This window comes from Bombina bombina, chromosome 8 (assembly GCF_027579735.1).
Source record: "Bombina bombina isolate aBomBom1 chromosome 8, aBomBom1.pri, whole genome shotgun sequence".
Taxonomy (NCBI): Eukaryota; Metazoa; Chordata; class Amphibia; order Anura; family Bombinatoridae; genus Bombina; species Bombina bombina.
In genome coordinates, this window is record NC_069506.1 from 99521595 (window position 1) to 99545281 (window position 23687).

A 23687-nucleotide genomic window follows, 5' to 3' on the forward strand; every position below is an offset into this window, starting at 1 on the left:
AAAAATGAAAAAATATATATATGTTATGGCAGATGAAGGAAATCCCATGGTACTAAAATAAAGGAACTGCGTTATACATTAACCCATATTTTTAATCATCAATGAAAAAGTCAATGTCACACTCCCTATTAATACCAGAGGGACATCTGGTTTGGAGTTGAAGTATCCAATAAATCTCCTTTCTCTGCAATATAGTATATCTATTACCTCCCCTAGGTGGTAAAGAAGCAACATCTATGATACTTAAGGATAGATTGGCTATATTAGTGAAATGTTCACTGTTAAAATGATTAGCTATAGCCGACTCCTTAACAAAGTTTTTAGTATCCCTAAGGTGTTCGCCAAACCTCCTTCTGACCTCCCTTGAGGTTTGGCCAACATACTGTTGCTGGCATAGATTACATGTGAGCAAATAAACAGCAAAAGTAGTGCCACAGTTAGCATAAAAATTGATAGTGCACTTCCGTTGGGTAATACTGCTAAAAAAATGGTTACCCAAGGTAATGGAAGTGCACATACCACAGTTCCTGCTAAGGCATTTAAAGTTCCGATGTTTATTAAGCCAACGCAATCCCGTGGGGCAGGCTCTTGTGACATTACTAGGGGAAAGGCTACGGGCCAGTGTTCTCGGTTTTTTAGCCACAAATTTGCAATTTTTAATTATAGGAGCTATAATAGGATCTCCTTGTAGTATATGCAGATGTTTCTTTAAAATGTTGGCTATTTTATTGTACTGACTGCTGTAATCTGTGGTGAAAACAACTGCTTCATCAAATGATTTATCCTTGGACTTGCGTTGGTTAACATCATATGTCTTAATCTCATTTCTACATTTCTTAAGAGCTTGTGCATTGTATCCCCTTGCAATTAGTCTGTTTTTAAGATCTATGGATTGTATTTCATAGATTTCTAGTGACTGGGTGTTCCTTTTTAGCCTTATAAATTGGCCTCTTGGTACTGCTTTGATGAGATGGCTAGGGTGCTGTGAAGTGGCATGCAGTATCGTATTGCCTGCAGTTGGCTTACGATAAGTTTTAGTGATCACCTTATTTCCACTGGTTTGCAGGGTTAGATCAAGGTAATTGACCTCTACTGGACTGAAGATTCCTGTGAATGTGAGGTTCATAAAATTATTGTCTAAAAAGCCAATAAACTTTTTGAACAAATACTCATCCACAGGGTTTTTAAAAATGATCAAGAGATCATCTATGTATCTCACAAATAATAGTATATCCTCCAACAAGGGATTGAGAACACTATAAACATATGTTAACTCCCACCAGGAGACATACAAATTTGCAAACGCAGGGGCAAATTTTGCCCCCATGGCCGTCCCACAAATTTGCCTATAAAATGTACCTTCAAACATGAAGTAATTATGTGATAGTACAAACCTTAAAATATCATCACCAATGTATTTCTTAGACTCAAATTCTAGGTTGAGTTCTCTATCCAAGAAAAATTCCACTGCCTCTATTCCAAGATGTTGTGGTATAGAAGTGTACAAAGAACTAATGTCCACTACCAACCAAGTGTATTGTGGTTCCCAAACCACAGTATGTAACGTCTGTATGAGATGGGAACTGTCTTTTAGATAGGATAACTGTTTGACTGCTAAGGGTTGAAGAATACCATCTAGCCATGTCCCCAAGGGTTCTAACAAGGACCCCACTCCAGAGACAATAGGTCTACCTGGAGGATGGGTGAGGTCCTTGTGAACCTTGGGGACATGGTAGAAAATTGGAATCAGAGGGTTCTTGGGTACCAAATTGTCTGTCAGTATCTTTGAATACTCCCAGGTGTATACCTTCATTAATTAATTTCATAAGGTCATTCTTATAATTAAAAGTGGGATTACCTGTGAGTTTTTGGTACACCTTGGTGTCCGATAATTGAGAGACTGCCTCACTGAAGTAAGCCTCTTTGTCTAGAACAACAATGCTGCCCCCCTTGTCTGAATTCCTAATGACAATCTGATCATTTTCCATGAGAGACTTAATGTCCATTCTCTCCTTGTGACTCAGATTTTGGGGGCCCGCACTGTCGTTCGACATGTTATTCAACAAAAAGATGTACTCTTGGACCAACCTCTGGTACGCATTTAAATGTGGTCCTCTATATTGTACGAGATAAAAATCAGACCTTAGTCTAGAAGGTTTAAGTAAGTCTGTGGGTAATGTTACATTTCTCTCACCACTATAGAGTTCAGCTAGTTGAACCACTGAGCAGGCTTCACTAAAAGGTAGATGGATATCATCTGTTGTAAAAGAAGTGGAATAATCCACTAACTCCTCAGTTTCACTTTCTGCTGTGTCTCTAGTGAGAAAGAAATAACGCTTGAGGGCCAATTTTCTAATGAATTTGTTGAGGTCAAGAAGTGTGTTAAAGCAGGAAAAGTTGGATGTGGGAGCAAAACCTAGTCCCTTAGCTAACACTTTTTTTTCATCAATACTAAGATTGTTTTGAGACAAGTTAATGATGCTCAAACCAACTGTGTCTTTATTATTTAAACTGTCTCCTTTTAAATTTGGCCTAAGACCAATTATTATCCCTTCTTCTTCGTTGTTTTTCCTGCTCCTTGGTTTCCTCCATCTTTTTCTCCTTCCCTTTCTGTTATGCCCATCTGCCTTGTTTTGGGTCTCACCATTGGGGTTATGTTCTCCGATCTGTCCCTCGGTGTGCCCTGTAAAAAAGCAGAAGGAGGAGGGGAGAGAGAGGAAGAGACAGAAGAAGGTTAAGAAGAACATGTAGAACCATAGGAGGTTCCCATGAATGATGAATCTGTTTCTGAATTATCCCCTTCAGAGCCACTGAAAACCACTTTCTTTTGATATTTCTTCTTCTTTTTTAGTTTTAAAGGTTTTTATTGAGCATATATTATACAACAAAGAAATGAGAGACCATACAAAAATTATTAAGTACAGCAGACTAACATAATAGACAAAACAGTTGAAATACAGATGTTAAGTTGAGTATTAAGTGTCTTCAGAGTCGAACAATAAGTTCAATCAGACAGTCCTTTTCAATTCTCTCTGACATTGCTAGTTTAGCTCATTTATAATTTTCTAAAGTGAACAAGCAACATAGTAACAGATAATATAAAACAAGTAATATTCTTTCTGGCTGTCATGTGCTTAGTGAGTAGTGTATATCAAACAATATACTCCTTGAGAAGTAGGTGAAAGTTAAGAAAAGTCTTGTAAGGCATAAAGACGTTCAAAGGTAAGAAAAGGAAAAAGAAAAGGTAGAAGAGGGGAGAGAGAGAAAAAAAAAAAGGGGGGAAGGGAGGGGGAAGGGAGGAGGAAAGAGGAAAGTCTTTCCCATCTCTTGTCTCTTCTCCCTTTTATGAAAGATAAATGGTATAACAGAGGGAGGGGTAAGGACAGGTGATCCTGCTTTAAATGGCATCAGGGTCTAGCCTGTGGGGTTAAAGGGAGGAGGGCTCCAAAGTTCCATTATTGCTTCATATAGTTCCATGTTCCCGTTTTTCATATATTGATATCTTTCTACTTGGAGATGCAGGGTGTCCTGATTTTTCCATAAGGCCACTGTTGGAACCTCACGGGATTTCCATCTCTGTGGGATAAGTGCTTTTGCACTATTTAACATAATGAACATTAAAAGTTTTTTAGACCTATTTCGGATCTTAGGCAAGTCTATGATGCTGGGGTCTTTTTGTAATTGTATATTAAGTTTCGTGTTTATTTCATTGATCACATCCGACCAGAAAGTGCCCAGTTCCCCGCAACCCCACCATATATGTAATGTCTGCTTCCTCCCCACACCCCCTCCAGCATCTCCCGCTACACCTCTTGTATATGTGTTGTAATCTAAGTGGAGTTAAGTACCATCTTGCCAGTAGTTTGAAATTCATTTCCGTGATATTAGAGGAGATAGTAGCTATCTTATGGTTTTCGAGAGCTCTGTCCCATTCTTTTGGGCTAATCTCTCTGTCTAAGCCTATTTATGAGTAAAAGAAGGATACTCAGTGCCACTATTAGATATCAGGATATTATAAATTTTTGAAATCATGTGACCAGGTTGATTTTGTTGTGAGCACAAGATTTCAAATCTGGTCATAGGACGGCTAAATTCCTCCCTTTTTTTGTGCGTCTGGATAATATATGCCAGCTGGGTGTATGCGAATCATGGTGGGGGAAGACCCCCATCACTCTCAGAGATATCTTCTCTCCGTACCAATCTGTTTCCTACTATTATGTTTTTTATGGCCAGCTCCTGCGCTTGTGGACAGGGACATTCAAGGGAGGGGAGGCCCATTGTCGGTATGTCAGGGTTTCTTCTGTACAGTGTTATTGGGGAGGGTATTGTGGAATATTTTGAGAAGGTTATCCCAAGTTGTAAACACTTCCTGTCAGAGCGGGTAATGAGAGACCTCAACCGGCCTTGATTTGGGAGAGACCCATGCCCAAGTGCCCATGTTCTCCGAACCCACGAGCCCCCTATCCAACTGAATCCATCTTTTGTCAGCTGAATTGTAGCACCACTCCACTAGATGCTGCAACAATATTGCTTGTCTATATAATTCAATGTTTGGTACCCCCAGTCCTCCTTTGAGTCTGGGGAGGAACATAGTATTCTTTGGAATACGTGATCTAATTTTTTGCCAAATATATTGCCCTATAATGTTCTGAATTTTCGTGACGTAATGTCTAGGCAATGGAATAGGTTGTGTCTGCAAAATGTATAATATTCGGGGTGAAGATATTCATCTTAATTACTTGGACTCTACCCAGCCATGAGATCTGCGTATTGCTCCAACTGGAAAGATCAGCTGTTATCTGTTCCAGCAGAGGTTTGTAATTAGCTAGAAACAAGTCTTTGGGGTCTGCCGTGAGGTAAATACCCAGGTATTTCATTTTGTGGGGTTGAATAATCAGGGGACTAGAGGCTTTTATTTTGAGCAAGGTTTTTTTTAGGAGTGGTGATGTTTAATATTTCTGACTTAGATATGTTAAGATGGAAGTAGGAAAACCTACCATATTCCTCAAATTCCTCCAGTAACGCTGGCAGGGAGTCCTCGGGATCGGACAACATGCACAAGATGTCATCGGCATATAAAGCTAATTTATGTTCTGAATTATTTATCTGAATGCTGTGTATCAAGGGATTTTGCCTGATCTTCTGTGCTAATGCTTCAACCGACAAAGCGAACAGAATTGGGGACAAGGGACAACCTTGCCTTGTACCATTAGTGATAGAAAATGGCTCAGACAGGATATCATTCACTCTCACTCTGGCAGTAGGATTAGTGTATAGTGTATAATGCGAAAATTTTTGAGATAAAGGTATCACTAATATTCATCTGTGTTAAGACCGAGCCGAGAAAGCCCCAGTTGACCCTATCAAAGGCCTTCTCAGCATCAGTGGAAACCAATATCATTGGTGTCTGAATATTATGGGCATGAGAAATCAACTGAAGTATACGGAGCGTATTGTCCTTCACCTCCCTCCCTGGGACAAACCCGACCTGATCAAGGGCAACCAATTTAGTTAAGATCTTGTTAAATCTGTCTGAAAGGATTTTGGCGTATAGTTTCACGTCCACATTGAGTAGTGAAATTGGCCTAAAGTTTTCAGGTCTCGTGGGGGATTTACCCGGCTTGGGCAGAACTGTAATATACGCTTCCAGCATTTGTTTAGAGATATTTCTTCTTCTTTAATATGGACTTAGGGGTCTGTGCCATAGAATCTTCCCGGTTTTCATTAGATGTATGTTCATAATTTTGTGATTTTTGCTGTTTTTTATATTTGTTCCTATTTGCCCTCTGTAATTTTCTCAAGGCTGCCCAATTGTAAACCTTGTCAGTGTCATAGTCTTCTTTATCTCTAAGAAACTTTTCCCCCTTCCTCTTTGCTTGTTCCTTATCCTGTTTGGCTATATTGTCACTGAGTTGTTTTTGGAATGTCCCAAATTTTGTAAAGGAGGTATATTGCTTTAAATCCTCCTTAAGGCTTGTGATGGTGTTACTTAATATAGCACGTTTGTTATTTTTGACACGTATAAGTATTTTAATCAATTTAAAGGAGCACTGCATTCCAGGTGCTGCATTCCAATCTTCAATGTCCTCAATATTATCAAATTGGAAAGAGGGATATTTTTTAATGCGGAGCCCTCTAGGGATTCTATGTGAAGGCTACTATATCCCACATTAACCTTAGATCATTAGACATTGCACTCTCCAATAATCTAAATTGTTGTTTCATGTCAGGATTATCTATGTGTACATCTTCCACAGAAAAAATTTGGTCAAAATTTTTTTGTCTGTTACCCATTTGAAAAAAAACATCAGGGTTGACATATTCAGTGTCAGTATTAGAGTCTGTTTTGTCAGAACTATCTATTATAGTATCTATTAAGCCGGTATCCACACCTGCCATGACTGTGTGAGTAATAGGAGCTTAAGACCGTAAAACACAATATAGTTCAAGAGCTCCTCACAAACTTGTAATACAGTTGCAGTGACGGTAAATATCACAAGGAGCAAGTGAAATCAAATTTACTTGAGGCTGCATATATGGAAAAACCAACAATTCCCAAAGTGCACTTAACAGCAGATATCATGGACCAAGCAGGCTAAACAATCAAAAACGATACACAAGTCGTTTATCAAATAACCGTTAGTGTACTCACATTAGCCGTAGTCCAAATCACTCTGGCAGACAGCCAGAAAATCTTCAGTGCGAGTTCGGATCACAAAGCGATTCAGCGTAGTTAGAGAGGAAAGGAGGATCCTACTTCTCCAGCACGTATGCTTGCTCCGTCTGGTGAACCCGGAAGTGTACCCTCAATGAGGCTGTCTGTGCTGCTCCTGGAGTGCCGTAGCCGGTAAGTGTAGAATCACGCCACCAAATTGATTAAAGGAGAAAAAATGTCAGGCACTTCACACCAAGGTTTGTTGCAGATAAATTCCAAAATTTATTGGAATGAAAAACTTTGTTAAGGAGTCGGCTATAGCTAATCATTTTAGCAGTGAACATTTCACTAATATAGCCAATCTATCCATAAGTATCATAGATGTTGCTTCTTTACCACCTAGGGGAGGTAATAGATATACTATATTGCAGAGAAAGGAGATTTATTGGATACTTCAACTCCAAACCAGATGTCCCTCTGGTATTAATAGGGAGTGTGACATTGACTTTTTCATTGATGATTAAAAATATGGGTCAATGTATAACGCAGTTCCTCTCCAACCCACAAACATATCAGACCATACATACCATTTTGTTTCTCTTTGGTTTTGCTGGTTATCACTTGTTTATTACAGAGATAGGCAAAGTCCTAAATTTGTATTGTTGTTGTTGGGCCAGTCAATTAGGCAACCATAGGCACTTAGTAAATGAAAACCCCAAGCCTGAGGACCATAATTATTAAGGAATATACCAAAAGTATTACTGTGTTGAAGCATCTGGCTCCCATAGAATATCCTCTACCTTACTTATGATGTCTAAACTTTCTCATATTTTTTAAAGCAAACCTTATATAATATTAGTTTAATTCTTATTATTATATGAATACATTTAATCCTGCATTTTTTTTAACCAAAATATTATTTAATGCTGATTACTTGGTTTCAAATATGTAAATGTTACTAAAATCACCTTTTAATTTACAGATATTGACATCAGAAAATGTTGGCTCCTATTCAGTAGAAGATAAACAGTTTAAGTCCAAGGTAATGTTTAATGTTTCATTCAAATCAGAGAAACTGTTTATTAGTATAATGTAACTATGTACCACTCAAAATATTTTTTCAGCTGCATTATCAAAGCAAGGGTTATATTAACTGCTCATTGCTGCTTCTGATGCCAAAAATCCTGTCACCATCAATAGTGGTCTGCATGTGATCAAACCGGTCTTATGTATCTATCTATTCCATACTTAAAACTCAACTGAAACTGGCCTCACCAAGGTTACTAATGATATTCTTTCTGCTAAAAGTAATGGCCACTACTCTATACTTATATCTTACTTGGCCTCTCATCTGCCTTTGACACAGTTGACCATCCCCACCTCCTACAGACCCTCAAGCTCTCTTGGTCTTTGTAATACTGCTTTCTCTAGGATCCACTCTTATCCTTCTTACAGGTCCTTTTCTGTGTCATTTTTGGGTGACTCTTCAATGCCTCTGTCTGTTTGAGTACCTTAAGAGTCCTTTACCCTTCTCCAATTATACTTTTTCACTGGGTAAACTTGTCAACAGTTAGGGCTTCAAAAATCACCTATATAAGGATGACACTCAGATCTACCTCTGTTCTTTCAAATTCAGTGACTGCTTATCTGACAATTCTGCCTGGATGGCCTCTCACCACCTAATAATTAACATGTCCAAGACTGAGTTCCTTCTAATGCCCCCTCTTGCTCTACTCTGATTTCTGACTTTTCTATTCCTATCAACAGCATCGCTATCTTCCCATCAACCTACTGCTACCTTGGAGTTACACTTGACTCCAATATGTCATTCATCCTCCACATCTAATTGCTCTCTTCAGACTGCCGCAACCACCTACTCAATATTTCCAAAATTCAACCGTTTCTGAGTGCTCACACCCAATTTGACTACTGCAATAACTACTCACTGGCCTTCCTCTCTTCCGCTTCTCCCGCCTTTCCCTCTTCAATCCATCCTAAATGCCTCTGACAGGCTAATCCACCTTTCCTGTCACTCTGCATCTGTTGAGACTATCTCTGCGGCCCTTCACTGGCTCCCATTCACAGCAGAATTTAATTAAAAATCCCAACCCTGTCCAACAAAGCCCTTAAACATGTCACTTTCACCATTACCTGCCCTCACTAATCAACATATATACTCCAACCGCCCTCTATAATCCAACAAGGACCTGCTCCTTTCATCTTCGATAATCACCTCTTCCCATGCTAGACTGCTAGACTGCAGGATTCCCCCCCCCAACAGCACCTACCATCTGGAACGCTCTCCCTCGCAATGCCAGACTTTCCTATAACTCTGTATTAACATCATTCTCACCCTTGCAGTTCCCACCTCCTCTTTCTCACTTTCCTACCCTTATAGATTTGTAAATTTTCACAGGAAAAGGGCCCTCAATTCCTCATGTATTTGTTTGTCAAGTTTTTGTATCATTGTTTTACTTAAATTACCCATTAACAGCTCTGCAGAATATGTTGGTGCTTTATAAATAAAGTATAATAATAATGATTTCAAAAAGAACTTCCATAGTAAGTATTAGACATATGTATTCAGTTTTTTCCAGAATGCAGAAAATAACCAGGGGATGGCTCAAACATATTCCCTGCCTGTCAATTTTCTTTTACTTAAAGTGAAAGTAAACATCTTGTAATTAAACGACATTTCTTGCTATAGAATAACATCAAACATTTCTAAAACAAATTAACATTGTGTTTTCCCAAATGTTTCAATAGTTAAACTCTATCCAGCGCTTGCATTATTTGGAGGAGCCAATCCGGTCTGTAGACAATAAGGCTAGCTTTGGTCATAATATTAGTATAACATGGATAGATTTGCAGATATGTAGCAAATTTAGCCTTCAGTTTGCAGGGTGCATTTCAACTGCTACATTATATGAAAAGGGGGCAAATTAAATAATAAAGTATATTGCAAAGGTGTTTTACTATGCATAATATTTTATATTAAAATAAGTGTTTTTTATTTTCTAAACATTATTGAAAAAGTATAACTTTACAATATCACGGTTAAGCACATTTTACAATAAGGAAGGAAAAAACAAAGTAGAACAGTAAATATCTTAACATTGTGTTTTATAACAGAATATTACATAAGTAGCATATGGGTAAGGCAATATACAATAGCTGTGAAATCTCAAACTTTTATTGTCTCTTTAATGCTCAGTCAGCGTTTTTTTTGGTTGCAACTAGCCAGAATGCTGAAGGAAGATATAGGAGAGAGGGAAGAGTGAGAGAAACAAGAGGAGAGATAGAGGAGGATAGATAAAGATTTTTTTTTTAAAAAACAATCCTTTTTTTGTTCTGCTTCTGGCTTATAGCAGTAGCACTAGTAGATAACTACTACCTATTTTTAGTTTATTTAAGGGGACTATCTAAATGCAATATATTAATTTGATTACTTATTGTGATCAATTTATTGGTCAAAACTGTAAAATCACAATTCTAAATATTCTAAAACAACTGGTGGTAGATATGTCTTCTAAAATGGTGCACAAACTGTTATATCAATGCTTAGAGCTAATAAGCTCAGAACTTGTATATAGTTAAAAAGTTCAAGATACACAGGTTTCAGATTCATTTGGATTGACAAAACAAATTCTTGGGGTATTAGGAGCTTTATTCACCTGTTTTTTCTTAGGTTGTGTAGGTCTTTTTTCTTCCACTAGGTTTCGATACCTATTTTCATATGCAACGTCTTTCCATAGAGCTCACACGGCTCGGTCTCAGTCGTTACGGTTCTCACAGTCACGTGTGGCTCTTCTGCCAATCAGAGATCAGGATGCCCGGTCTTCCACATTCAGAATATTGTGTGTCAGGATAAAACTAGGATTTGAATCTTCAAAGAGCACTCATCTTGTACAACAGTTAACCAATGATATAAAGCTTAAATACAAAACCTCCTTTCCATAGGATGGTAGTGTGTATATAGACAAAGTCCTCAGCTTTTCAAAGTTCACATCAACGCCCTTTCAGCTTAGAATCTTTTTTCAAGAAGTGCTCACACCTAGTTTTGGGAGTTTTACATAGCGGAATTTTTCTCCACCATCTTTATTCTTTTTAAAGGAACATTATTACATTAAAATTCATTGTATCTTATCCACCATGTTTAACCTGTGTATCTCTGATAGGTTTGTTACAATATAATCACTTTATCTTTAATTATTTGTGTAAACCACGCAACATAAACTAAATATGTTTTTACTATGTTATCAATAAAACTTATGCTAAATTATTATGCACTTAAAACTTCTTAAAACAATTTTTTTTATTAAATATCCTAAAAAACACAGGGTGGATATTTGTGAGGTTAGTGGCTGGTGAGGCACTCTAGCTAGTATCAGAGCCAAATAAACACACATATGAACCCAATAGAAGTTTGATTGTTGGATACTTAAGTCTGCAGAAACACTTAGTCACACACAAAAACATTCAAAGACACACACACACTCATAGACTGTCAAAATAGACAGGTAAAGATGTATTAAATGTATAAAATGTATTAGCCAGTTAAAAATCAAGACTGTTGATTTGATGCTGAAGGAGAAACAATTAAAAGTAAAGTAACGTCAACTAAATAAAAACAGCAGAAACAAACAGATGAAGAACCGAAAGAATGAAGGAAATCCTTCAAAAAATCTAAGGAACTTGAGTTCCAAACTTGAAGATGTTGGAGAAATCCAATCTTGAGGAGACAATGAAACCTGGGCTTGAGGACTCAGAATAAAACACGGTTTGAAAACATGCATTACTGGTTGGCAACTGAAAATTAACCAAATACAATTAATACATCACCAACATTACTATGGTGGAACAAGATAAGGAAGGGCAAATATTTGTCTTTGTCGTTAATAAACTCTAGATTATTTCTTTACGAGCTAGGATATAATAAAACTTTTATTATAAGACCAGACACTAATAGTTTTCTAGTTTAAAAAAAACTAACACAATAAATTAAGTGAGGCATGCTGAATGGGTTTAAAAATATAATTTGTGGACCCTTCGGCAGTATTAAGAATTACTTATTATGGAGCAGACTTTAAAAATGCTTTAGAAGCTGCTGATCCTCTAACGGAATGAGCTGTGAAAGATAAATCAACACTAGCTTCACTCATAACCTATATAACTCACCTCATAACGGAAGTAGAAGAAACAAGAGAATGAGGAATAAAATAAAGTTGGTTAGAAGACACAGTTTGAAAATATGTTCTAATTTCATATTCTTTTAAACACTGAGCAACACAAACAGAAGGTTCAGAAGGAAGATAAGGATAAACAAATACAAGAGGAAAATATTTAGTTCTACTAGAAAGAACAAAGTAACTATTTCAGGAGAAAATCTTTTAGAATTAAAACCAAACACTCTTGACATCCTACACTCTACAGAAAATACACACATTTTTTCATGATTCAGATAGAGCATGCAATTGTAAGCAACTTTCTATTTTACTCCTATTTTACCCCTACTCAATTTTTCTTTGTTCTCTTGCTATCTTTATTTGAAAAAGAAGGCATCTAAGCTGAGGAGCTAGCCAATTTTTGGTTCAGTACCCTGGGCAGCACTTTTTAAATGGTGGGTCCATTTAGCCACCAATCAGCAAGAACAACCCAGGTTGTCAACCATAAATGGTCCGGCTTCTAAACTTACAATCTTGCTTTTCAAATACAGATAGCAAGATAATGAAGAAGATTTGATAATAGGAGTAAATTAGAAAGTTGCTTAAAATTGCATGCTCTATCTGAATCGTGAAAGAAAAAAAAAATTGGGTTTAGTGTCCCTTTAAGGGAATGAAGATTATTAGGAGGCCAGGATTTAAAAAGGGCAAAAATAAGATCTACATCCTAAAATTATGGACATTTGGGAGGTGAATAGCTTTTATAATTCCTTAAACTAAAGGGTGTTGATCAACCGGAAGGTTAATAATAAACTAATGGCGAGCCGAAATAGCCGACCTAGATACAATAGTTCTATATGCAAGAATAGAATAGAAATATAATATTAAACATTATAGAAGCTGAAAGGGGATCCATGTTCCTGTCTAAGAACCAGCTAGACCATCTGGCCCATGTGGAAAGGTAACATTTATGTGTTCTGTGGGCTCATGTGTCCCACATAAGAATTATAGTTCCTTCTGAAAGGCCATCAAAAGTTCAAGATTCCCCAAAATCATCCATGCTATTAGACATAGAGAACTTTGACGGATAGGATTGTGAGTTAAGTTTTCTGGACTAGTGAGAATAAGAGTGAAAAATGGAAGAAAAGGAAAATTGACAGTTCTAGAGAAGAACGGTATCGAGGATGAGCTGGTCAGAGAGGGGTGATAAAGAGCAGAGTTAAGAGATCATAACCTAATATCAATATAGTCCTCGATATCATGGAGAACAGAGGAAAAGTATAAGCTCCCTGATGAGGCCATAGTTGAAGAAACATGTAAAAACTGCTGCCGCATCTAGACCTTAATGCCAACTGAAATATGGACAGATTCGAAAATTCTGTCTCAAAGTGAAAAGATCCAGAGAGAAGGGCCTCTCAGAGACTGAAGCGAAAAAACACTGATCTGTTCAGTTTCCAATCACTGTAACCCCTGAGATAATGCAAACCCCAATCTGGTGACTCATTTGACAAGCTTGGAATGTATGCTGCCTTAACAGAAATATTTTTGTTTAGACGAAAAATATTAAAATCCTTTGTAATGTTGGAGAGGTCTCTGGATTTCATACCACCTAGACAAAAAACGGACACTAGAAATATTGTCCGTTTTGATAAGAATGGAAAAAAAAAAAAAAAAAAAACAGTTCCAGGCAATTGATATGGAATTGCTTTTCCTCTAGATACCACTTCGCTCCTTTGATAGATGGACCATAACTAGCTGCCCAACCTGTGTAAGGCTTTTTTTAAACAAGTGTTCATACGACTTAATGGTCCTGACAGTAGAATATCTCCTTAAAGATATAGAGACACAGAAGGAACAGGTGTCTAATAATACAGTGGAACTAGGTAAGCTGCTTACAGTGGAGGAGCTGGACAAAGTAATAAAATAATTAGATACAAAGATCAAAGAAATGGAAGTGGAGAAAAAACTATCGAAATTCCTGAGAGATGAACAGGATTACCTTAATGGAAGGGTGTACAGATAGAGGTCTGTTCTGTTCCCTGGGGGTAGAGGCTTCACTGAAGGCCGACGTCGCCATGGCAACACAAGTAACAGAGGCGGATCACGTGAGACTTCGGCTGACACAGATGACGTAATTAATACTTTGAGTGAGTCCTCAGCAGGGAAAGCGTCTCCAGCTTTTTTGTCCAGCGATGAAGGCAGCACAGAGGTGGTCGCAAGCACAAGAACTACTGCAGAAACCCACAGCACAAGAAGTTCCAACAGTAGGGGCAGAGGGAAGCCGCAGAACAAATGGTCTCAAACATTTAATCTAAGACCTGATGGACAGCGAGTATAAGCTCTTGAATATTTATGTCCTAATACTAATGTGGACACTTTAAATCGATTTTTTCAAATGTTTTTTAGATCCCTTGGTTTGCAAATTAAGTTTAATAGAGGTGATGACATAATGACCACAAATGAAAAACAGATTGATCAGTGTGCAAATAAGTTTTTAAGTAAGTCATTTGGGTTTAAGAAAGAAATCCAACTTTGTCCCCTCTTAAAGCAATAACAGCATTGAAACTTTTGTAAAAATGGTCAGTAATGATTGGCAGCATCTTAAAGATAAGATCATGAAGGGAGGCAGTAAAAGGAACAGGAGATTTAATAATCTTACAAAAGATAAGAGATAGGCTATAAAAAAAAAAACAAAAAAAAACAAACACATCTTAGTGAGGGCAGATGATAAGGGGGGTGCCACTATTATATTAGACAAAAATTATTATATTTAAGAGACTAACTCCCAATTACAGGATAAGAGTACCTATCAATTACTATCAGGGGATCCTGTCTTCAGGATCCAAAGGGAAATTAAACATATTTTAACTAAAGCAGTTACTAATGGAGTCATCAATATTAAATTGTCTATTTATATAGAGACCACCCAAGAACATCCATATTTTACACTGTCCCCAAAGTGCACAAAAGTGTAGAGCGTCCGCCTGGAAGGCCTATTGCCTCCAGTGTGGACTCTATATTCTCCAATATAGCTATTTTCTTAGACAAAATATTACAGCCAGAGGTTTTAAAAATGTCAGCTTATATCAAAGACACAGGTGACTTCTTAAATAAATTGCAAGATTTACATTTGATGGTATATATTCTATTCACTCTTGATGTCAAGAATTTATATACCTTAATCAAGCATGAAACACAAATAGATATTGGGGAAAAAGCTCTTGACAAACAGTAGTACATATAACTCTCAACACATTGAGTTTGTTGAGGAATTATTATGCCTTGTGTTATACTGGAACTATTTCCTGTTTCAAGATAATTGGTTTATGCAGACTAAGGGGACAGCTATGGAATCCAAGGTTGCCCCATCATACGCCAACCTCTCTATGAATTGCTTTGAAGAGAACTATGTCTATGCTAGTGAATTATTTCAAAAGTATGGCGCCGTTTGATGGCGTTTAATTGATGATGGGTTTAGCTTGTGGTGGGGTGACAATGGACCCCTGGAAAGATTTGTGGCATCTTTAGATACAGCAGTCTCAGGTGTTGAATTTATGCTCTCTTTTAGTGAGATATCTGTGGATTTACTAGATACAAGGGTGTATAAAGAAAATGGTACCCTTAAGGTGGATCTTTATAGGAAACCCACAGATAGGAACACTGTTGTCTTATGATAGTTTTCACCCTACAAAACTAAAGAAGTCTCTCCATAGAAGTCAGTTGCTCAGGGTGAACAGGATTGTAAAATGATAATTTACCCATGAGAATGAAAGAGATGGGTGAAAGATTTTTACAAAGGGGTTACCCAGAGCAACTGATTAAAGAAGAAATCAATAAGTTAAGGGATGAATGCCTAGTAACCAAGGTAAAAAGAAAGATGAGGGTAATAAGAGAATGATATTTACATCCCAATATAACTTACATAGTGATGAAGTGACTAAAATGATTAAAAAGCATTGGAATATTGTGAGAGATTGTATTAAGGATATATTTTATATTGCAAAAAAGACTGGCATACAGGATAGTTAGAAACATTAAGATTAAGGGGAGAGAATTTGTACACCCTAGAACTGGTCGTAAATTCAATATAAAGAGATACTATACATGTGAAATGACATTTATAACATATCTCATTAAGTGGCCGTGCTTTTTAATCTTTATTGGAGAGTCTTCTAGAAAGGGCAGGGAAAGGATGAACCAACAAAAGACCAATATCTGATGCGGTAACACTGATGCACCAGTGTCTAATCATTTTTTGAAAGCTGGTCACAACATAAGCCAAATGAGATGGCAAATCATTGACCATGTTGGAAAACTAAGAGGGGGAGGAGACCGACAAAGGGTTATAAAACAAAGAGAGACATACTGGATATACCATTTAAACAGCATGTATCCCAAAGGACTAAATAGGGAAATAGATGTTTCAGTATTTCTATAAAACTGTAGCAGTGCTCTAATGTCTAGTTTTTGTTTTGTTTTGTTATCAGTAAGAGATGATAAAGGACTTTAAGTTCATAAGTGGTGGCTGCTAAATTATTTTCACTAGTAACGTTGTTTTTAAGGGTTAATGTTATATATGTAATAATATGTTGCAACCACTAGGTATGTCCTTAACACATGAGCTTGTTTTTGGAAAGTTTGTGTGTAATAAACTGTTTATTAACCAGCCTATATATTGTGAATATGGGAAAGTCTTTATTATATGCATGATTAAGGCCAGAAGGGCCGAAACGTCACATCTTTTATGAGAGAAAAATAAAGGTATAAACTTTTAAGATTACCTATGGTGCTTTGGATTCTTTTGGATCAACCTCTGTGACTGGCATTGGTTTTTGATTATAATATCCGGAGCTTTGCCATTCCAAGCCTCAATATGAGACAACTACCATGGAAGTTCTTTCTTGGCTTGAGAGGATACAAGAATAGGATGAGCGTAATAATTTGTGAAGATAAGATATAATTTTAGATGCTGAAGTTCTTGATAATGAAGAGGGGCTGGAAAAATAGCTTGAATTGAGGATGAAAGCAACACTACAATTCTGGCATCAATTTTATCTTAGAAATTATTGAAAAGGGACAAAAAAGAGATACCTGTTGGTGAACGAGATCTTTGTCTTCTGCGTGAACCTCTGGTGTTCAGGTCTGGAAGGGAGGGAAAGAAGGCAGAAGTTGAGTGGTCTCGGATTTTGGCTGAACTGAGACTGGTTTGGATAGGAAGTTCAGCCGGGAAAATTGCCTAGTCCCTTTCGGAGGTTTTGACCATATTTAGGCTGGAAAAGGTATTAACATAGGTATTAAAGTCTTTAATAAAAGTGTCGCCAAAAAGACCATTAGTATCTTGATGAATATTATGAACAGCAAAGTAAATTTTTTTAAAAATATTGCTCCTTTTCTCAAAAAGGCTAACATACTTTGAACTGACACTGACAAGAAAATGGCCTAAAGTGTTGTGTTCAAAAATGGCCTGTTCTGATATTTCAGAAAGTTTTGTCAGAGGACCAACAGAATGTAAGATTTTGTCTAGACAAATATTCCAGGCACAATCTGAACCTTTAAGTTTAAAACCTGGAGAGCCAATACATTTCAAAGTTTTGTGTAGCATCAGTATTATTAGGTAGCAGGGGTCTAGGGCATTCTACCCCAATCATTATTACACTCCATTTTAAGAATTTAGCAAATCTGATAGTATGTAAAATTGCCTATATCTAAAGTTGGACATCACTCAGCAGATCTAGGGTGATGTAATTCATCTGCATTAAACCTAGGGTTGACCAAACAATCAAAAAAATACCCTATGCTTAGGCTTTTTAAAACATTTTTTTTATTTTTTTGGGACGCATCAGAATCCTCAGAAGAAACATGAGAACATTAAACAGATTTACCATAGGAAATATCAGAATCTTCAAAGGAAAAAATAGAAAGTTCGCCCCCTGGAAAAATAGAAAGACTCATTAAATCTCTTATTATCATAACTTTTTTCATCAGCTTTAATCTGTCCCTTCAGTAATTGCCAGACATATGACATAGTTTTTTTTACTAGTCTTGTCTATATTAGAAACAGGTCTCTTACGTTTGATTGCTTGTTTATTAGATTGTAGAACTAGCTGCTATTAAATCAGTCACTTGAGTCATGAGCTTATTCAAAGAAGTATCAATCATCCACTGAATATTCTGTTCTATGACGGAGGTCTGATTTTCAGCTAGTTGAGACATATTACATTTTAATAAAATAAAAGCAAAAACATTTGGAATGAAAAATAGAAGCAATAATGAGGGGAAAAGCACCACAGAAAAATTTAATATAAATTTCTATACAAAATTATTATTAGTAATGCCACCGGAGGGAGCCGAAGTATAAAGAAAGGATAATATATAAATAATACTGTTACCAAACTGTGTAACTATTAGAAATTAAAGTAAAAGTCAAATTTCATGTGAAAGTGCCTGGTTTTTTAAAAAAACTATTAAAAACAGGGGCACTTTCATTCATGAAAATGAACATTGCACCGGATTTTAAAAATACTTACCTTTTTCTTCTGAAATGTAGGTTTGCCGTTCTGAAACGATGCCCCCGTCTGCTTCTTCTTGGTTAACTTATTTAGCAATGACGAAACCGGCTTCCTCCAATCATAGCGTTGCCTCAGGCAATGATTCCCCCAGGGGGAAAGCTGTGATTGGAGGATGCCGGAATCGTCATTGCTGACGTATGAAGAGGCTTGCGATGGGCCGGTGAAGCGCTGGAGCGGATTCGATGAGAAAAGTTAAGTATTTTAAGAATACGGGTGAAATGTAAACTTTCATGAATGAAAGTGCCCCTGTTTTTAATAGTATTTTTAAAAACCGGGCACTCATTCTTGAAAGTTTACCTTCACTTTAAATACAATGTAAATGTAAAAGGAGGACAGCTCTGTGAGGTTACCGGCACAACTCAGAGGTGGGAAACAAAGCGATTGCGTCATGCAAAATGTCGGACAGGCGGCTTGTGAGCAACTAAACAGAGGAGACAGAGAAAGACAGGAAATCTCTGACTGAGTACCAAGCAAGCTAATTGGAATGGAAAGAACAGGGAGATAATTTAAAAATAAAGGAAATAACGGAATAGGAAAATGTACAAATAAAAACTAATTATGTATAAATGAAAATGTAAAATAGAAAAAAGGAAGTAATAAAAATTAAAACGATAATGAGAAAATAGAATAAAATAAAATAATATAGCAAGAGAAAAAAACAGGACAAAAATTAAATAGAAATAAACAATAAACACATTTATAATAGCACTATAAAACAATGCTTATCTCGTGTGAGCAAAGAAAGAGGAGGTTGGGGTGCTCGTTGGACTGTTTATGGACACTTTGACTCTGTCTTGTGAGTTTTTAGCATCGTTTGTATTTTATGATTAAAGTTTATTCCTGCACTTGATTCCGCACTTTTCTCCTTTTATATTTTTTAGAACATAAAAACATTGTTACTTTAAAAATCAGTTTCTTACATGGAAACTCCTCCTGCTTTACAATTGCATATTTTCAACAAAGATAAAAATTAAAATTTGAACATAGGTAACACAAACCTACAGCAACTCAATAACTTTTTTTAACCAAATATTTTAGAAGAAAAAGGAGCCAAACCCTGTTGCAATAATCACTGCTAGGTTTCACAGGTGAGTTATTTAGTCAGCACAGAGAATGTGGGAGTTTTTTTTCTCCACAAAAGGATGGAACTACCCCTAAATAATAACTTTAACATTAAGGGCCGGATTACGAGTGGAGCAATAAGGGTTTTATCACGGGGGTTTGTGCTTGCTAGGCTTACCGCTGGTACAAATGAAAGACACTCATCCCAAAGAAGCGCTTAAAAAATGGGGCTTAAAAAATGTGTCCAGGTTCAGCTATGCTGTAAAAGCTGTATTCTGTGTATATAAAGGCAAACTGAGTAAGAAGATCACAAATTCACATGATATGGGCCTTATATCAATGACTGTGTGGGGTACATGCAGGCAAACGGCGCATCAGTGTGTATAATATGGCAAGGGTATCCTTAACAGGTTCTAGGCTAAGATTCAAACCAGGGCATCCTGCTCATTGAGTAATGTGCGGATTGCTCTTTCCGTACATCCCGGCACCTCTCGGCCTCCAAACCAACTGATTTCGTGCTCCACTCCATTGCCGTAATCACTCCTCCCACTAAAGGATTATATCTGTTTTATGACACGCTCAATGGTAGCAAGAGAACTCCTCAAGACAGCCAATCCATGGAAAAAACTTGCAAAACCTAACTGTGATGTATACACGAGGGTATTCAGTGCAGGAAAATCTTATGCATTTCGGCTGTGTGCCTTATTCATAGATGCTTAAGCAAAAACAGTTTACTTTCAACTCGTAGTATGAGCGCAACCCAACAAGCACAAAAAGCTCAATTCTAGCGCAATTTATGCTTGAACGGAAGCGTTAATTTGTGCTCCACTCGTAATTTGGCCCTATGTGAACTATGTTTAAAATTTGATACTAATTGTTTTGTTCTCAGTTTTGAAAAAATGAATGATAATGAATGGACTGTTTGATGCGTTTGCAAAAAGATATTTTAAATTATTGCTGAATTTGATATTCCAATGACCTTGTCTTAGATAAATTCATAATTTAAGAGACCTAAAGTGCAGATAAAACCTTACTTGTGTACATAAAAGATGCTAAATTTAATTTAAGAAGGTTTAGCATGAACTATACAGAACACCATTAGATTTAAAGGGACAGTCTACACCAGAATTGTTATTGTTTAAAAAGATAGATAATCCCTTTATTACCCATTCCCTAGTTTTGAATAACCAACACAGTTATATAAATACACTTTTTACCTCTGTGATTACCCTGAATCTAAACCTCTGCAGACTGCCCCCTTATTTCAGTTCTTTTGACGGACATCCATTTTAGCCAATCAGTGTTGGCTCACTAGAACAGTGTTATCTATATGACACACATGAACTAACACCCTCTAGTGGTGAAAAACTGTCAAAATGCCCTGAGAGAATAGGCGGCCTTCAAGGTCTTAGAAATTATCATATGAACCTCCTAGGTTTAGCTTTCAACTAAGAATACCAAGAGAACAAAGCAAAATTGGTGATGAAAGTAAATTGGAAAATTGTTTAAAATTACATTCTCTTTCTGAATCATGAAAGTTTATTTTGGACTAGACTGTTCCTTTAAGTACAATCTTACAACAAAAAAAACAACAAACAATATAGTTCAGAAGAGCACAGAATTAGATAAGTGAATAAAGTTTGTGCATCTGTATTACTTTGGGAGAAACACTTTAACCCTGGTTATTATTTTTCTTTCCTTTTGCCCAATAATAAAATAATATCTTATTTAATGCATTAGTATAAAACTTATAGACATACAAGTTCCTATATAAATAGTTGACATTTCAAAGGGTATTAATTTATCATCATATCAAATGGTAATTTTCCTTGAGAAAATGTTCTTTTTTGGAAAGTCAACACAACTGTGTTTTTATCAGATCATGATTAGCCTTAGGCACACTTTGCAATGTTATTTAAGTAATGGGCTGAATAATTTGTTCCTGGGTGTATTTAAAGTTTTGTTGCAGTAATGTGAGCAGAATGTAAAACAACTTGTGTTACAGATTCTCCATTTAAAAAGCTAGCAAGGTTTACTCAGAAAGACATTTATAATTATATTAAAATAAAACGTGTCACATTACTTTGACTACCTCCACAATTTGATTGATCTTACAATAAAAAAACATTTGTTACTGGAGATTAAATCTCCTTTTCTTTAGCCTTAAAGTAGCACGTCTGCCAACTCTTTATATGGACCTAGTCTATTTATTGGCTATTTTTCTGCTCACAATTAAAACAATTACACCATTACTGTATTCAGAAAAGTTTAGATCGAATCTGAGCAGATATTGGAAAAGTCTCCATATGATTCATGGACACCATTGCAATCACAATCTCCCCCGACCATGCGTTTAGAGCTATATTTAGACAACAACATGGCACAACAAATTCAACAAACATAGGGTGTTGATAAAATGTAAAACTGCCTTTTGACGTTTCGGAATACTCCAAGACAATTTGGGATACTTCTATTATGTTTCGCATGTGCAATACTCTCTGAAATGCGACGCAATTTTAGGTTTATTTATAAGAATATATGGTCTATATGGATTTCTCACAATCAAAATGGGTAAACACATAAAAAAAACTGTAAGAAGCAGGTTTTTCGTGATTTTTTGCACAATATTTGTTTGACGGGGCCAGAGATAATAGTTTTTAAATTTTACTTGAAGCTAATACTGCCTCTTCATTTGTGTACACCCTGCTAAGGTCTATTAGCTGTCAGTATTGTGGTATCCTTTGTTGAAGGAGCAGCAATGCATTTCTAGGAGCTTAACACATCAGTTAACCGATGACAAGATGTATATATGTGCAGCCACCAAATAGCAGCTAGATCCCAGCTCCTGAGCCTACCTATTTATGCTTTTCAACAAAGGATACCAAGAAAACTAAAAAGAAAAGTCATTAGATAATATAAGTAAATTAGACAGTTGTTTCAAATTGTATACCTAATCTGAATAATGAAAATATTTTGGGGTTGCATGTCCCTTTTAATGCTGTTCACTATCTTTTTCTTTAGCCAGTATTATTTTGGGGGAAAACTCGTGAACATCTAAATGATCAGATATTCAAAGAGCCCATTCGAGGCTGGGAAGGACAGCATGTTTATTCTTATGGAAGAGTTGTTATGTCTTCTCTGGTGGTTATCCAGATAAGTAGCACGCAGGTAAGTTATTATTGTTTAATGTGTTTTTGGTATTTCAGTATTATTTAATAGGACATTTTTGTTTTACATTTATTATCAACAAAGCACTGCATTGCAAATTATTTTCATATCTTGTTAACAAAATATGCAGGGCTTTGATAATAAAGCGCAGTACACAGTTATATCTCTCAAAAAGCCAGTAGAATATATGTGTGTATGTATATACAGTATATATAGTTTTCTTTCTATGACCAATAGGAGCTTAGGAGTTTGCATGTTTCTTTAAAAGTCTATGACAGCATTGTTTGAAACTATGAGGCCTATTTATCATAGGTCTTGCAGACCTGATCCGATAGTGCGGATTAGGTCCGCAAGACCTCGCTGAATGCGGAGAGCAATACGCTCTCCGTATTCAGCATTGCACCAGCATCTCACAAGAGCTGCTGGTGCAACACCGCCCCCTGCAGACTCGTGGCCAATCGTCCGCCAGCAGGAAGGTGTCAATCAACCCGATCGGGTTGAATTGTGGCGATTCCTGTCCGCCTGCTCAGAACAGGCGGACAGGGTTATGGAGCAGCGGTCTTTAGACCGCTGCTTCATAACTGCTGTTTCTGGCGAGTCTGAAGACTCGCCAGAAACACGGGCCCACAAGCTCCATACGGAGCTTGATAAATGGGCCTCCATGTCTAACATGGCTATAAACATTGTTGCAAAACACTGCTGCTGAATGGCTACACACACCTGCTCTCTCCTGTGCTCACCTAGGATTACTCATTAACAAAGGACACCAAGTGAACAAAGCAAAATTAATAATAGAAGAACATTGTAAACTTTTCCTTTTAAATTTGATGTCATATCCATTTAAGTTTCATTTTGACTTTACTGTCCATTAAATCCAACACACCCTGGAGACCTGGATGTGCAAGGCTGCAGGATGGAGAGGGGTTGGGGGGGAAGTATTGAAACCTCTCAATCTCAGCTCATTAGCTCCCAAGACCCATAGTTTGAAAGGCATTTGCCGGCTCTTTAAAACAATGTGTGTCATGGTGATGTAAAGTGAAAGTACAACTGAGAGAGAGAAAAAAAACAAGT

The 23687-nt window shown here is 36.8% G+C and overlaps 1 protein-coding gene across 6 annotated transcripts in view; it reads left to right on the top strand.

The window, feature by feature from the left end:
- LOC128638491 (probable pleckstrin homology domain-containing family N member 1) overlaps window positions 1-23687 on the top strand; it is a 324001-nt gene that overhangs the window by 104428 nt on the left and 195886 nt on the right. For all 6 annotated transcript variants that reach the window (XM_053690476.1, XM_053690472.1, XM_053690474.1 and 3 more), the window contains 2 exons: window positions 7638-7697; window positions 22470-22616. In XM_053690476.1, the coding sequence (XP_053546451.1) occupies window positions 7638-7697; window positions 22470-22616 (207 nt within the window). The remainder of the gene's footprint in view (window positions 1-7637; window positions 7698-22469; window positions 22617-23687) is intronic.